Source organism: Geotrypetes seraphini, chromosome 14 (assembly GCF_902459505.1).
Source record: "Geotrypetes seraphini chromosome 14, aGeoSer1.1, whole genome shotgun sequence".
In the NCBI taxonomy this organism is placed as follows: domain Eukaryota; kingdom Metazoa; phylum Chordata; class Amphibia; order Gymnophiona; family Dermophiidae; genus Geotrypetes; species Geotrypetes seraphini.
Window position 1 is genome coordinate 56,794,556 of NC_047097.1, and position 13,088 is coordinate 56,807,643.

Here is a 13,088-nt window from a genome sequence, read left to right on the forward strand (position 1 = left end):
TGGACCCCAAAATTGTATCCTTAAAAGTACTTGGTGATGGCCTCTTTTACAACCCCCATAAACTTGAGCTGGGGACAGAGCTCAATATGCAGACATAGAAACATAGAAGATGACGGCAGAAAAGGGCTACAGCCCATCAAGTCTGCCCACTCTGCTTACCCACCCCCTGTCTATGCCCTAATGACAAGGCCTCCTCAGTCAAACAAGTGGCCAGGTGAAAGGCCTATTTGTCCCCAGGTCACCTTACCAGTGTCTATCCTTTCAAAAATTACTATGAAATCATCCACATCGTCCTTGTTTGACATTTTCCCCAGAACAAAGGGTCCAAATCCCAGTACCCCTCCTATCTAGGATCCATGTCCATCACCTTGAGCAGTTGAGTTTGGCATGCCCCCACACCTTTTTCCAACAGCCTTTCTATTATCCTAAGCTGTCCTTGTAAGAGGTCCAAAAGCGGCGGTTGCTGTTGCTGTCAACCTGCTTCTAGAGTGTCCTGTAGCAACTTCTTGTTTCCACTTGCTGCTACTTAAAACAGGTTGAAATATCTCCTTGATATCCATCTTGTTGGTGGGGAATGCTGTGGAAATAAAACAATCCCCCAAAAAGCAGACCCAAGTCATCTCCCTCAGTAGGGAAGTTTGATAGATTCCATCCTTGTCACAATGTAGTCATCAGAAGTTCCTGTCAAGTTTGGTAAGAGTCCAAAACAACAGGGTTCATACACCAAGCCACTGGAACCAGTCTCCTCCATCATCAAGGAGTCCCAACAAGGCCAAAAAAGAGCCTAGGTGCTTCCTTGGGGTTCTAATTCCCCTTCAGGTCCTCTCTATAGACTGCCAGCACATGCAGGGTGAAATAGTAAAAGTCAATACAAAATTTAATAGTGGTCCATCTTTTATCTCATGGGAAAATTGAGGACAGTCACCGCATTTCACTAGAAAGCATCACCTTTCTCTACTGTGTTCAGTCCAACATTCTTCCCCATATACAAATCCAGTCCACTCAGAATTCCCTTCTCTTAGTCTCCAGTAGCTTGTCCAGTTCTCCATGAGGTTAGGGAATCCAGCATAGTTTTCTGACCCACCCCTACCAGAATATCTGAGAGCATCACCCCTTGGGATAGTTCTTCCTCTGAATAGAGTTCATCCCACCACTGCATGATGTCATCCCAAGAAAAAGGGGAAGTTGGGAATTTCCCTTCCTTTCATCTCCTACCCATTCTATATCTTGGATCTCTTCTGGGACTTCCAGATAAGCCCATTGCATGCCCTTGAGGTCTGGCTGAACCTCCCCAGGTTCATTTGAAAGGAAGCTCTGTCATGAGAAAGCATAGGATGAAGTTAAATCCCGAGGGCTCACAATACAAAATAAGAGTGCTGAGGTGGGATTTGTACATGGATGTGAAACTCATTGCACTGACCACTAGGCTGCCCCTCTGTTCTGCTAGGATGTGTGGCACTTCCACTCCCTTGGGAGCCTGCTCTACCTGGGGCCCTCCACCCCAAGGGGCATCTCCATTACCCCCATAAGAGGGAGATATATAGTAACCCATGGAGGTTCATCCTCACAGGCAGAGAGGGCTTTGGGATGGGCCTCTCTCCCTTCCTGATTATAATAACACGTACTACAGAATCTTAAAAACTGCTTCTGAATCTTCTCGTACTGCAGAAAACCAGAGCCTTTGATTACAAGTTAGGTGCTTCAATTGTTCTCTCTTGAAATTAGATTAAATTGAATGGTACTTCTAATTAGTAGTATTTAGTGTGCTGTGTATAATGAAGTTGTACTATATTCTTTGCATAATTATATTATTCAAACTAATTTTCATATACAGACATTTCATTTATAATGTTAATGGTTTAATGCCTTGAAAGCTGTTCTGTAATTTAGCTCTTATTCTGGTACAATAGACATTGCAAATCTGTAAATCAGCTCTGACAGTGCCAGTCCTTCACTTTCCTCATATTATGATCAGCACAGCTGTTTCTAATTTGTGTACCTGCATAGCACTTTTTACAGCACAAAACACAATATAGCCCTTGATAAGTCTCAGGGCTTACCAGCATTTCAAACCACATACTTTTTTTACAGAAAGGGTGATAGATGCATGGAACAGTCTCCCAGAAGAGGTGGTGGACACAGAGACCAAGGGCAGGTCCTGCCAATCCAATCTAATTAGTTTCTTTGACTGGATAACAAGGAAACTGGATGTGGGTGAGTCCCTAGACGTCGTGTACTTGGACTTTAGTAAAGCTTTTGATAGCGTCTCACACCGCAGACTATTGAGCAAGATGAAATCAATGGGACTGGGAGAGACATTAACTACATGGGTCAGTGATTGGCTAAACGGTAGACTCCAGAGAGTGGTGGTGAATGGTGCCCCTTAAAAAATATCAGAGGTGATCAATGGAGTGCCGCAGGGCTCGGTCCTGGGCCCGATCCTCTTCAACATATTTATAGGAGATCTGACTCAGGGGCTTCAGGGTAAAATCACATTATTCGCCGATGATGCCAAACTATGCAACATAGTAAGTGAGAAAACTTTACCAGACAGTATGACGCAGGACCTACTTCTATTGGAACACTGATCCTCGACTTGGCAGCTAAACTTCAATGTTGGAAAATGTAAGGTCATGCACCTTGGCAGCAGGAATCCATGCAAAACTTACACACTTAATGGTGAGACCTTGGTTAGGACCAAGGCAGAACGTGATTTGTGGGTAATCATTAGCGAAGACATGAAGACTGCCAATCAAGTGGAGAAGGCTTCATCAAAGGCAAGACAAATGATGGGTTATATCCGTAGAAGTTTTATCAGCCGGAAGCCCGAAGTTATAATGCCGTTGTACAGATCCATGGTGAGGCCCCATCTGGAATACTGTGTACAATTCTGGAGGCCACATTACCAAAAAGATGTGCTAATCTAATCTAAACCTTAAGTTTATATACCGCATCATCTCCATGAGTATGGAGCTCGACACGGTTTCCAAGAACTTAAAATAGTGGGTAGAGAAGAAGAAAAAGGATTACATGAACTGAGAGTTGAGTCGGTACAACGAATGGCCACCAGGATGGTCTCGGGACTCAAAGACCTCCCGTATGAGGAAAGGCTGAATAAATTGCAGCTATACTCACTCGAGGAACGTAGAGAGAGAGGAGACATGATAGAGACGTTTAAATATATCACGGGCCGTATTGAGGTGGAGGATGATATCTTCTTTCTTAAAGGTTCCTCGGTCACAAGAGGGCATCCGCTGAAAATCAAGAGTGGGAAATTTCATGGCGACGCCAGGAAATTCTTCTTCACCGAAAGAGTGGTCGATCGTTGGAATGAACTTCCACTTCAGGTGATTCAGGCCAGCAGCGTGCCAGATTTTAAAAGGAAATGGGATACACATGTGGGATCTCTAGGGGGATAAATTCAAGGCGGTGGGGTCGTTAGAGTGGGCAGACTTGATGGGCTGTGGCCCTTTTCTGCCGTCATCTTCTATGTTTCTATATAAAAGGGCCTGGGATAGGCACGTTAGATCTCTCGGAGAAAGAGATAATGGTTACTGCAGATGGGCAGACTAGAAGGGCATTTGGCCTTATTTGCCATCATGTTTCTATACTGATTTTTAAAGGATGTGGTTAAAGAGTTCCCTTCCCAATAACTACATATTCAAATTACAATTAATAGTACACGTGGAGGAGAATTTTCAGTATCATGTCCAAATCCAATTGTAGATGTTTTGGTGCAAATGTCTAAAATTCTCTCATCCTGAACGCAATTTTTGAACTGGAAAAATTTCAATTTTTGTTTTGTTTAGAAAATCTCTAAATTTCCAGACATTTTTGTGCTCGATACACATTTCATTAGGTACCATTAAAGAAAAGGTCCTAGAGAAAAATGCACAAAAAGAAGCCTTACTTCCTCCTTTACAAAGCCACGCTAGCGCCCGATGTGGTGGCAACAGCTCAGATGCTCATAGGAATTCTTTGAGCATTGGAACTGTTACAACGATGGCTGGCGCTAAAAATGCTAGCGTGACCTTGTAAAGGAGGGAGTTAGGGATGGCTGTGTGGCACCATTCCTAGTAAACTGTCCACACATCCTAGCAGAACAGAGGGGCAGCCTAGTGGTTAGTGCAGTACATCCATGTACAAATCCCACCTCAGCACCCTTATTTTGTATTGTGAGCCCTCGGGACTTAACTTCGTCCTATGCTTTCTCATGACAGAGCTTCCTTTCAAATGAGATTTGCCTCGTGCATTTATGCCATGAAGGTATTTAAACATCTCTGTCATATCTCACTTCTCCTGCCTTTCCTCCAAAATATACATACTGAGATCTTTTAAGTCTTTCCCCATACACATTATGATGAAGACCCCTGACCATTTTAGTAGCCTTCCTCTGGACCAACACTATTCTGTTTATATCTGTTTGAAAGTATAGTCTCCAGAACTGTACACAATATTCTAAATGAGGTCTTAACAGAGTTTTATAAAGGGGTATCAATACCTTCTTTTTCCTACAGGACATACCTCTCCCTATGTATCCCAGCATCCTTCTAGCTTTCACCACTGCCCTTTCAACCTTATCACATACTATCACACCCAAATCCCATTCCTCTTTCATGCACAAAAGTTCTTCACCGCCTAAACTGTACCGTTCCCTCAGGTTTTTGCAGCCCAAACGCACGATCTTGCATTTCTTAGCATTACATTTTAGCTGCCAAATTTCAGACCATTCTTCAAGCTTCGCTAGGTCCTTCCTCATGTTATTCACACCATCAGGAGTGTCTACTCTATTGCAGATTTTGGTATCAACCACAAAGAGGCAAATCTTACCCAACAACCCTTCAGCAATATCGCTAACAAAAATGTTAAAAAGAACAGGCCCAAGAACCAAACCTCGAGGCACACCACTGGTAACATCCCTTTCCTCAAAGCGATCTCCATTGACCTCTGTTGCCTTCCACTCAACCAGTTCCTGACCCAGCCCATCACTTTGGGGCCTATTCCGAGGTCACCCAGTTTATTTATTAGATGCCTGTGTGGAACACTATCAAAGGCTTTGTTAAAATCGAAATACACCACGTTTAACACACTCCCTCTATCCAAATTTCTGGTTACCCAGCCAATGAAATTGATCAGATTTGTCTGACAAGATCTATCTCTAGTGAATCCATGTTGCCTCAGATCCTGTGTAATACACTGGATTTCAGAAGCATCACTATTCTCTGTTTTAAAAGTGTTTCCATGAATTTACTTACCACAGAAGTCAGACTTACCAGCCTGTCTGCTTGCTAACCTTAATCTATCATAGTAACTGTCATAAAGGTCTGTGTGACATCATATTATGATGTCATAAAGACCCTTTCCTTCAAAAGTGCCATTTCTTCCAGGTTGAACTAAGTACTGTCTGTTGATATACACATACTTGCAGAGAAACCTGTATAACTTTTGCTGCATATATAGTAATTCTAAATTTCCTTTTTCCTCTCTTTGCCAGATAGCATGTGAAGACATCTCCATTGCCAGAAAGCACATCACATTCTAACTCACTTTTAAGACCATCCTCTAAAATACATATTTTGGAGGAGGAGAGGGTTTAATGTTTGAAAGAGGAATATAACCCTGGTAAGTCTGAATTCCTTGTTCTCATACTTGTTTACAATGATAGCAAGTTAACACTCTAACAATGCTTAAGGCTCAGAGCTCTGTTTCGTTACTTCTGACTGCATCCAGAAACTCTTTCATTGATAACTTTTAGGAAACTGTTCAAAATGGTATTGTTTGAGCGACACTACTCAGGCATCTAAGAGAGGTGAGATGATGGGATTACTGTATTTTTTGGGTTTGTCATCAATATTGCAGTAGATCACACCTTATATTGAGTTTTTGTTTTAAGTGTTGTTTATTGTCTATTTGGTTGTTTATTGCTTTAAATAATGTATGTATTTTGTAACTCGCATAGAATTGAAGGATATAGCAAGTAAGAAATGTTTTAAATGAATAGAAAATTGCAGTTTATAAGACTGACAGTTTATAAGACTGGCAGAGGATTTCAGCATATTGTCTACAATGATACCTAGCTCTTTTTTTCTTGTGTGCTGACCCCTAAGGTGGACCCTAGCATGTGGTAACTATGATTTAGATTATTCTTCCCAATGTGCATCACTTTGCTTTTCTCCACATTAAAAGTTCACCTGCCATTTGGATATCTAGTCTTCCAATTTCCTTCCTGCAATTTTTCAGTCTGTATGCATTTTAACAACTTTGAATAGTTTTGTGTCATCTGCAAATTTAATTATCTCACTTGTCATTGTGATCTCCAGATCATTTATATATATCTTAAATAGCGCAAGTCCCAATACAGATCCCTGCAGCACTCTACTATTCATCCTCCTCCAGTGAGAAAGTTGGTCATTTAACCCTACCTTCTGTTTTCTGTCCAGTAACCAGTTCATAATCTACAACAGAACATTGCTTCTTATCCCATTACTTTTTAGTTTTCTCAGGAGTCTCTCATGAGGAATTTTACTGAAAGCTTTCTGAAAATCTAAATACCTTTATCTGCATGATTCACTGAGCCCTCTAGCTTTAAATTCTTCGAGATCTTCATGATGTAGAACTGGCCATATATTTAAACTTTCTTTTCCCACTGTAAAAGATACCAGATTTATCAGTAAATTTGTTCATTCCTTCCCTGACCTATTAACAGCAATTTGGAACAACCTACCTTCTCAAATAAGACCCTGTCTATCCCTTCAAGTTTTTTGAAAAATTCTGAAAACTGCTCTGTTTTAATGTTACCTAGCACATAAGTTTCCATGATGTCAGCACAGTACAGGGTAAAAAGCTTTGGATTCTTGTCCAGAAATAGCTAAAAAGAAAAAATTAAAAAATTTAAATTGAATCAGGTTGGGCAGACTGGATGGACCATTCGGGTCTTTATCTGCCGTCATCTACTATGTTACTATGTCAGTTCTTTCTTGTAGCTACAACTGTTGTTAACTGAGTCGAGCCTTGTTTCTCAGTGATGACTCAGTATATAAATCCAAGGTTTAGAGTAGATTAAATTTATTCATGCCTTCAAAGAGATGAAGCAAGTGAGTTTGGGTATAAGAGAGAGATTATAACTAGTAATTATTAGGCCAAGAGTCAAATTGATCACTGCTTATGAGTTTGGGAAGGGAACAATTTGGACTCAAGATATTTTATGTCTCGTTGGGTTTGGAAAATTAACATTAGTCCAACTAAAATACCATAGCCTCTTCATTTTATTTACAAATTAATCTTGCTTTCTGTAAGATAAACACCGAAGTGGTTACAATATTAAAATACGTAGATATAAAAAAAATACAGAAATTGGGGAATATACATAACTCTCACTTCCAGCCTTTGTGCCTACAACAAAAATCCACACCTATCCATCTTCATCTCCCATCATAAGCCTTAATTTGCAAAAACAAAAAAAAAGCAATTGATATTGTCATGGAGCCCTGTTGAATATGTGCAAGTCAAATCACTTGATGACAAGGCTCCCTGTTAAAAGAACTAGCTGTCTTATTTTAAGTAGAATAGGGTGAAATGATTTGATCAAGGTCCCAGAGTGGGATTAGAACCAAGGTCTCTGGCTTCTACATGATCTCCATGTTGTAATCATTAGGTTACACTGGCACTTGGTTATTAATAATTAGCAAAGTTATCCACAGTTTTGAATCTATCTATGGGTACTGAGAGGTTAACAGAAATCCAAAATCATTCATTGGGTAATAGCTAGATTTCACTATTTTGTTTCCCCAGCAACACTACCTTATACTGCTAGCTGCTGTCTGAAGGGAAGAATGTAAATCTAACATCCAGGTAATCATCAGAATGTATTTGGAGATAGCATGTCAATTATGCAACGTCTGAATTTCTCCAGCCGATTTGCTTTGTGAAAGACAAATTAAATACAAGCATAAAATTTTAAGGTGAAAATGCTACAAGCAGGGCTTTAGGAGGATCTGTCTGGATTTAGTCTGACAAAATTTAGTAAGTGAACCGTACCGATGAAGCTGCATTTTCCTGTCTTTTTATTCTCAGGAGTCATTTCTTATGCTCTTACACATTCCAAATAGGTTCTTGAGCTCCCTCTGAATTTAAGACTATAGAAGACAATTACCATGAATTCTTTACAGAAAAGAGCCACAGTTTCAAAAACCAGCTGCCTGGATTTACCTTGAAACATTTGGATAAGACAGCATTTGTTGCCACAAAGGTCATTGGTATGCAGCAGGGTTTTGACTGACAGAGGAAAACAAAAAGTACCAACTATGATGAATGAACACAGACCTGCATGTTAATGTATGTAATGCAAACAGATATCTGAATAGCTGCCTGTACATGGGCTTGACCACTGTCCTTCAGCCTTCAAAAGGAAGAAAAGTTTTCAAGACAAGCCTGCCTAATAAGAAATGAAGCAAAGCTCCAAAATAATGAGTGGAGTGGAACAGGCAGATTTGAAGAGCTTATTTACTCTTTCCAAAAGTCCAAGGAGAAAGGGGTGTTTCAAGTTTCATACATTTTAATATACGGCCTAAATTAATCCTAAGTAGTTTACATAAAAAGAAAAACCTTTGTACAAAGGTAAAAACATAACAAGGGGTCGGGGGACATACTCTAACTAAAATACTAAAGGATAAATGACACAAAGGGTATATTTCAGTTGATAATCGCCTTTTAGAATTTTTTTTGACAGCAGTGTGATTTCCTTGCTTGTATTTTTGAATTGATTGAATTTGTGCTCTATCCCTGTTTTAACAGGGACGATTAATGATGTTTAAACATGTCTATGTTATATGTGATAAATCATAGGGAAACAAGATTTTATGTGATATAGAAACCGCAAAGTTGTATGTGGTATATAAATTTTTAAATAAAAATTAAGCAAAGCGTCTGTGTTAAAGCAATCAATGCGATCCAACTTTTGCGGTGTACAGTTGGATCGCACTGATTGCTTTAACACAGACGCTTTGCTTATTACCAATTTATATTGCGGTTTGTTTTAACCCTTACAACTAATGGACCCCTGAAGAAGGCGTGTTTTCCGAAACACGGACCGTGTCGGGTCCCAGGATTTGTAAAAAAAAGGTTGACAATAGTTACCGCATTTTATATTTGGTTTAATAAACACAGCCTGCATCTTGTACATACTTTCTGCAGTTTTCTCTTTTGTTTTTTGCTTGCTGTTCTTGAATTGCAGACACCGTTGGATTTCCTTGTTGTTTATCATATTGCTGGACCAGCGCCTAGGAAGTGACATCAGAGGAAGAGCCGACGCTGACGCGAGTAGCAGGTTGGGTGTTGCTGCTCTCACCCGGAACGTTAATGGAGGTACAGGGAAAAGGAAGGGGCCGGGGAAGGAGCGGATGGGGGGAGGAGAAGGGGCGGGGAGGGGCACCACCACCCCGGGTGCCTCTCACCCTCACTATGCCACTGGTAGAAGCCCCTGAAATAATTGGTATAATGCCTCTATACTAATAATTTGTGCAAAACTAGGAGTATTTTGTCAAATTTTGAAGGCTGAGAGAGTCTAGAGAAGAGCTATCAAAAGCAATAGAATATAATTCACCCTAACATTCAGAAGTAAAGCTTAAGGATCTAAGCACTCATAGATGTACCCTAGAGGAGCGGGATCTATGACAGAAATACTCACATGCTTCAAAGTTAGAAGAATGCACAAGGGAGAAACGTTTCAGTAGAAAAAGAAGCTACGGAACAAAGGACTGTAGTATGAGACTTAAAGGAGTAACATCAAAACGTTTATTCACAGAAAGAACAGCCTCCCAGGAGAAAGAGTTCTGGCTAAAATCATATAACATTCTAGAAAAGTGTGGGATAAGGACAGGATTTGGATTAGGGAGAAAGTGACAGTAAAGATCCGGATCAGGTGAGGCTGTGAGGGGAAGGAGGGAGAGGAACTAAATTGACTCATGAGCTTTGCTTTCATCTTCTATGTATCAAAGCCATCTGTACCGTACTTTCTGGAGCCATTAAATGTTATGTGTGTGTTTGGAGATTTCAGACTTTACAGATGCAGGTCAATATTCAGGTGCCACAGACAGCATTTATTTTGTAAACATTAGCTGTGACAGTCAAAAATGATCCATATATCTACATATCCCCGCATTCTTTATAGGTCATGGAACATAGGGTGCTGGAATTTGCGCAACGTAATGAGAAAATTGGCACCAACTGGCCATTTAATTGATGCTCAGTTGAAGCTGCATGTGGATCTTCTCGCCATAACTTGGCACCTAACTTTTCTTGTGCACAGCTAAAAAGGGATATGGCCATGGGAGGGGCAAGGACGGATCATGGCCGTTCCCAAAAGTTAGGTGCCAAGTTATGCAATAGTGCTAATCTGCACCTAAGTTTGGGCACCAGACGTACACCTGTTTCTATCAGGCATAAGTCCAGCACCCAAATTTAGGCAAAACTTGTGCGCTATGCCGGTATTCTATAAAGCTTAGGCCCAGCTCATCGCCTAACTTTCAGCACTGTTTATGCAAATATCCCCATAGCAGCAATATTATTCAGGCTGCTATCCAGATAACTTGGCACCAAAGGTTGTCCTAAGTTATCCAGAAAGCAGACTAAATATTGTCACTAATAGACAAGTTCCGGGATTATCCTGGCTCTCCCAACACTCTGTCTCAGCTCTATCCACATACAGTGGTGTAGTAAAGGGATGTGTGGACCACCCTGGGTGCCATCTTGGTGGGGGTGCTGGCACCTCTCCGCCCCCCCCACACCAAGCCCACACCTTCCCTGTACCCCTTTAAAATCTTTGCCAGTGCAAACAACTACTCTAACCTGCTGCTCGTGCCAGCTTGGCTCCATCTGAAATCACTTCCAGGTCACGGGACCAAGAAGTGACATCAGAGGGAAAGCCAACTCCAGCGAAAGCAGCAGGCCAGAGAAGCTGCTTATGCTGGCGAAGACTTAAAGAGATACGTGGGTGGGAAGGGAAGGGGCACGGTGGCATGGGGGCACAGAAGAAGTGGGGGGAGCAGAATGGAGAGCGTGGAGCACCACCCTCCCTCACTATGCCACTGTCCACATCATAGGGGGTAATTCTCAAAAGGACATCTAAAATTAGGTACTGGCAAGCATGAATTCTATATCAGCTATTATGCTAATATTCTCTAATAGTGCCTAACTTTAGGTGCAAGCATTTACCCTAGCTCAAAGGCTAGTGTATAAGTGCTGCCAGGAGTGTAATTTTTCGTATTCGATAGCCAACGCATGTGATAACCAAGCCCCTGACCTGCCTATGCCTCTTCCAGGTCCATGGCCCCTCTTACAGCTACACACTATGGATTTTGTGTACACAGTTTGTAGAATAACTGCTAATTATTGTCAACACCAATTACAGTAAATAATTATGCAAATTAGCATCTAATTATTAAATATACATGCATAACTGACACCTCACAGCTATCTCTATTTTTAATGATCAATTTTCCATCTACAGTACTGTCTTAGGGGCAGATGCACAAACCCCACCAAGCTGGCAACATTTCACTTAGACTAGTTTTATCCAGTCTAAATTAAACGTTATTTTGCAATCAATATACAGAGGGTTTTGGTCACTGCTTTACTGTGCGTGGAAGCAGTGACCAAATGTCCCATGCTAATGATGTTATTAGTATTAAAACGAGCTCATTAGCAGATTCATGTAATGGCCAGAACAACGAGCCACACAAAACCCCTGCTAAACTACCAACATCTCTGGTGTTGGTAAAAATCCCTGTTGGTCCAGTAGACCTCATCCCAATCCCCTCCCAAGCCAAAATAAATTATCCCTTGTGGGCCAGCGGACCAACACAGAACCAAAGAATATCCCTGGTGGTCCAATGGCCAGGCCAGGCCCTCATCTCAATAACCCTACCCCCTCTTGACTCTCCTCTCTGAGCCCTTCTCCCCCCCTCCCCTCGGCTGTGTGGGTGGGGACCGCCAACATACCTTTTCTAGTGGCAGAAGGGAGGCCTACTTCCTCCTGCCTCAGGACCCGCCTCTGCAAATTGATGGCACCCTGCCTAGTGTATCCTGGGATGCACTGGGAGGAGCCTAAACACCATATAAGGAGGAAAACAACTCATGTGGTGCTTAGGCCTTTCCCAGTGCATACCAAGATGCTCTGGATAGGGGCAGGGTGTTAAAGAGGTGGACCCTGAGGCAGGAGGGAGCAGGTCTTCTTTTGCCACTAGAAAAGGTATGTTGGAGGGGGGAGAAAGGTCTCAGAGAGGAGAGTTGGTCTTTTTCTCCTGGGCACTAGGCTTTAGAGTAGACATCCATTCTCCGTGCAAGTAGAGCAAGGCCTCACTATAGGATCACTTCTAGCTACACAAGGTGGCAATCAAGAAACTTTGCTCCTCTTCCATCAGTCTTGGTCACACAACACACTTAGATGTGCCTTTGAAAATCTTCCATGCACAGTAGCATCATGCATGTGTTAAAGCCTGCTTCTTGCATCCATGTGTCTACCCACCAATGACTATCATTCCAACAGATCAACATGAATCCGATGGGAGTCCTAGGATTGCAATTTGTGTACTACCTAGCTTTTTAACTATTCAGATTTGCATTAACTTCATACCACAAGTAAGAAAGATTTGCTCACTGCATTATACATTAATCAGAGCAATTTTATTTATTTCAATAAGGAATTTTTTTCAGTTCATATAAATGAATTCTAAATAAGGAGAATGAATCAAGAAACTGCAGAGAGAACCCCCTAAAGAATTAGTCAAATATGACATTGACTTGGTAGCTGTTTCCTTACCAAGTTTTATTCTATTTGTGAATTGCTAGGGGAGTTGAGAGTTGCTTTCTGGGGAACAGAAACTGTTTCCTTCATTATGATTTTGCTGATTTATGAAGATCTCTGTGATGTGATAACCCACCCTAGAAAAAAAAAAGAGAGAGGAAGAAGTCTGATAAATGATTAATAGGCTACGATCCACGGTCAGCTAGTTTCTTAACAGCTAAAATAGTGGTTTCTATACAAATAATTAATCAATTAATTATTCATCAGTAGTAATTAATAATTAATA

General features: G+C 41.2%; 1 protein-coding gene across 6 annotated transcripts in view; it reads left to right on the forward strand.

Annotated features, from left to right (window-relative positions):
• LOC117348371 overlaps positions 1-13,088 on the forward strand; it is a 53,764-nt gene that overhangs the window by 4,560 nt on the left and 36,116 nt on the right. For 4 of the 6 annotated variants that reach the window (XR_004536972.1, XM_033920435.1, XM_033920438.1 and 1 more), the window contains exons 2-4: positions 5,495-5,622; positions 7,792-7,851; positions 9,233-9,363. Coding sequence is in view for 2 of the 6 variants with exons in the window: in XM_033920435.1 (XP_033776326.1) it covers positions 9,358-9,363 (6 nt within the window). In the remaining 4 variants the exon portion in view is untranslated. Of the gene's footprint in view, positions 1-5,494; positions 5,623-7,791; positions 7,852-9,232; positions 9,364-13,088 lie in introns of those variants that run through there. The other 2 variants (XM_033920439.1, XM_033920441.1) reach the window with 2 other exon arrangements.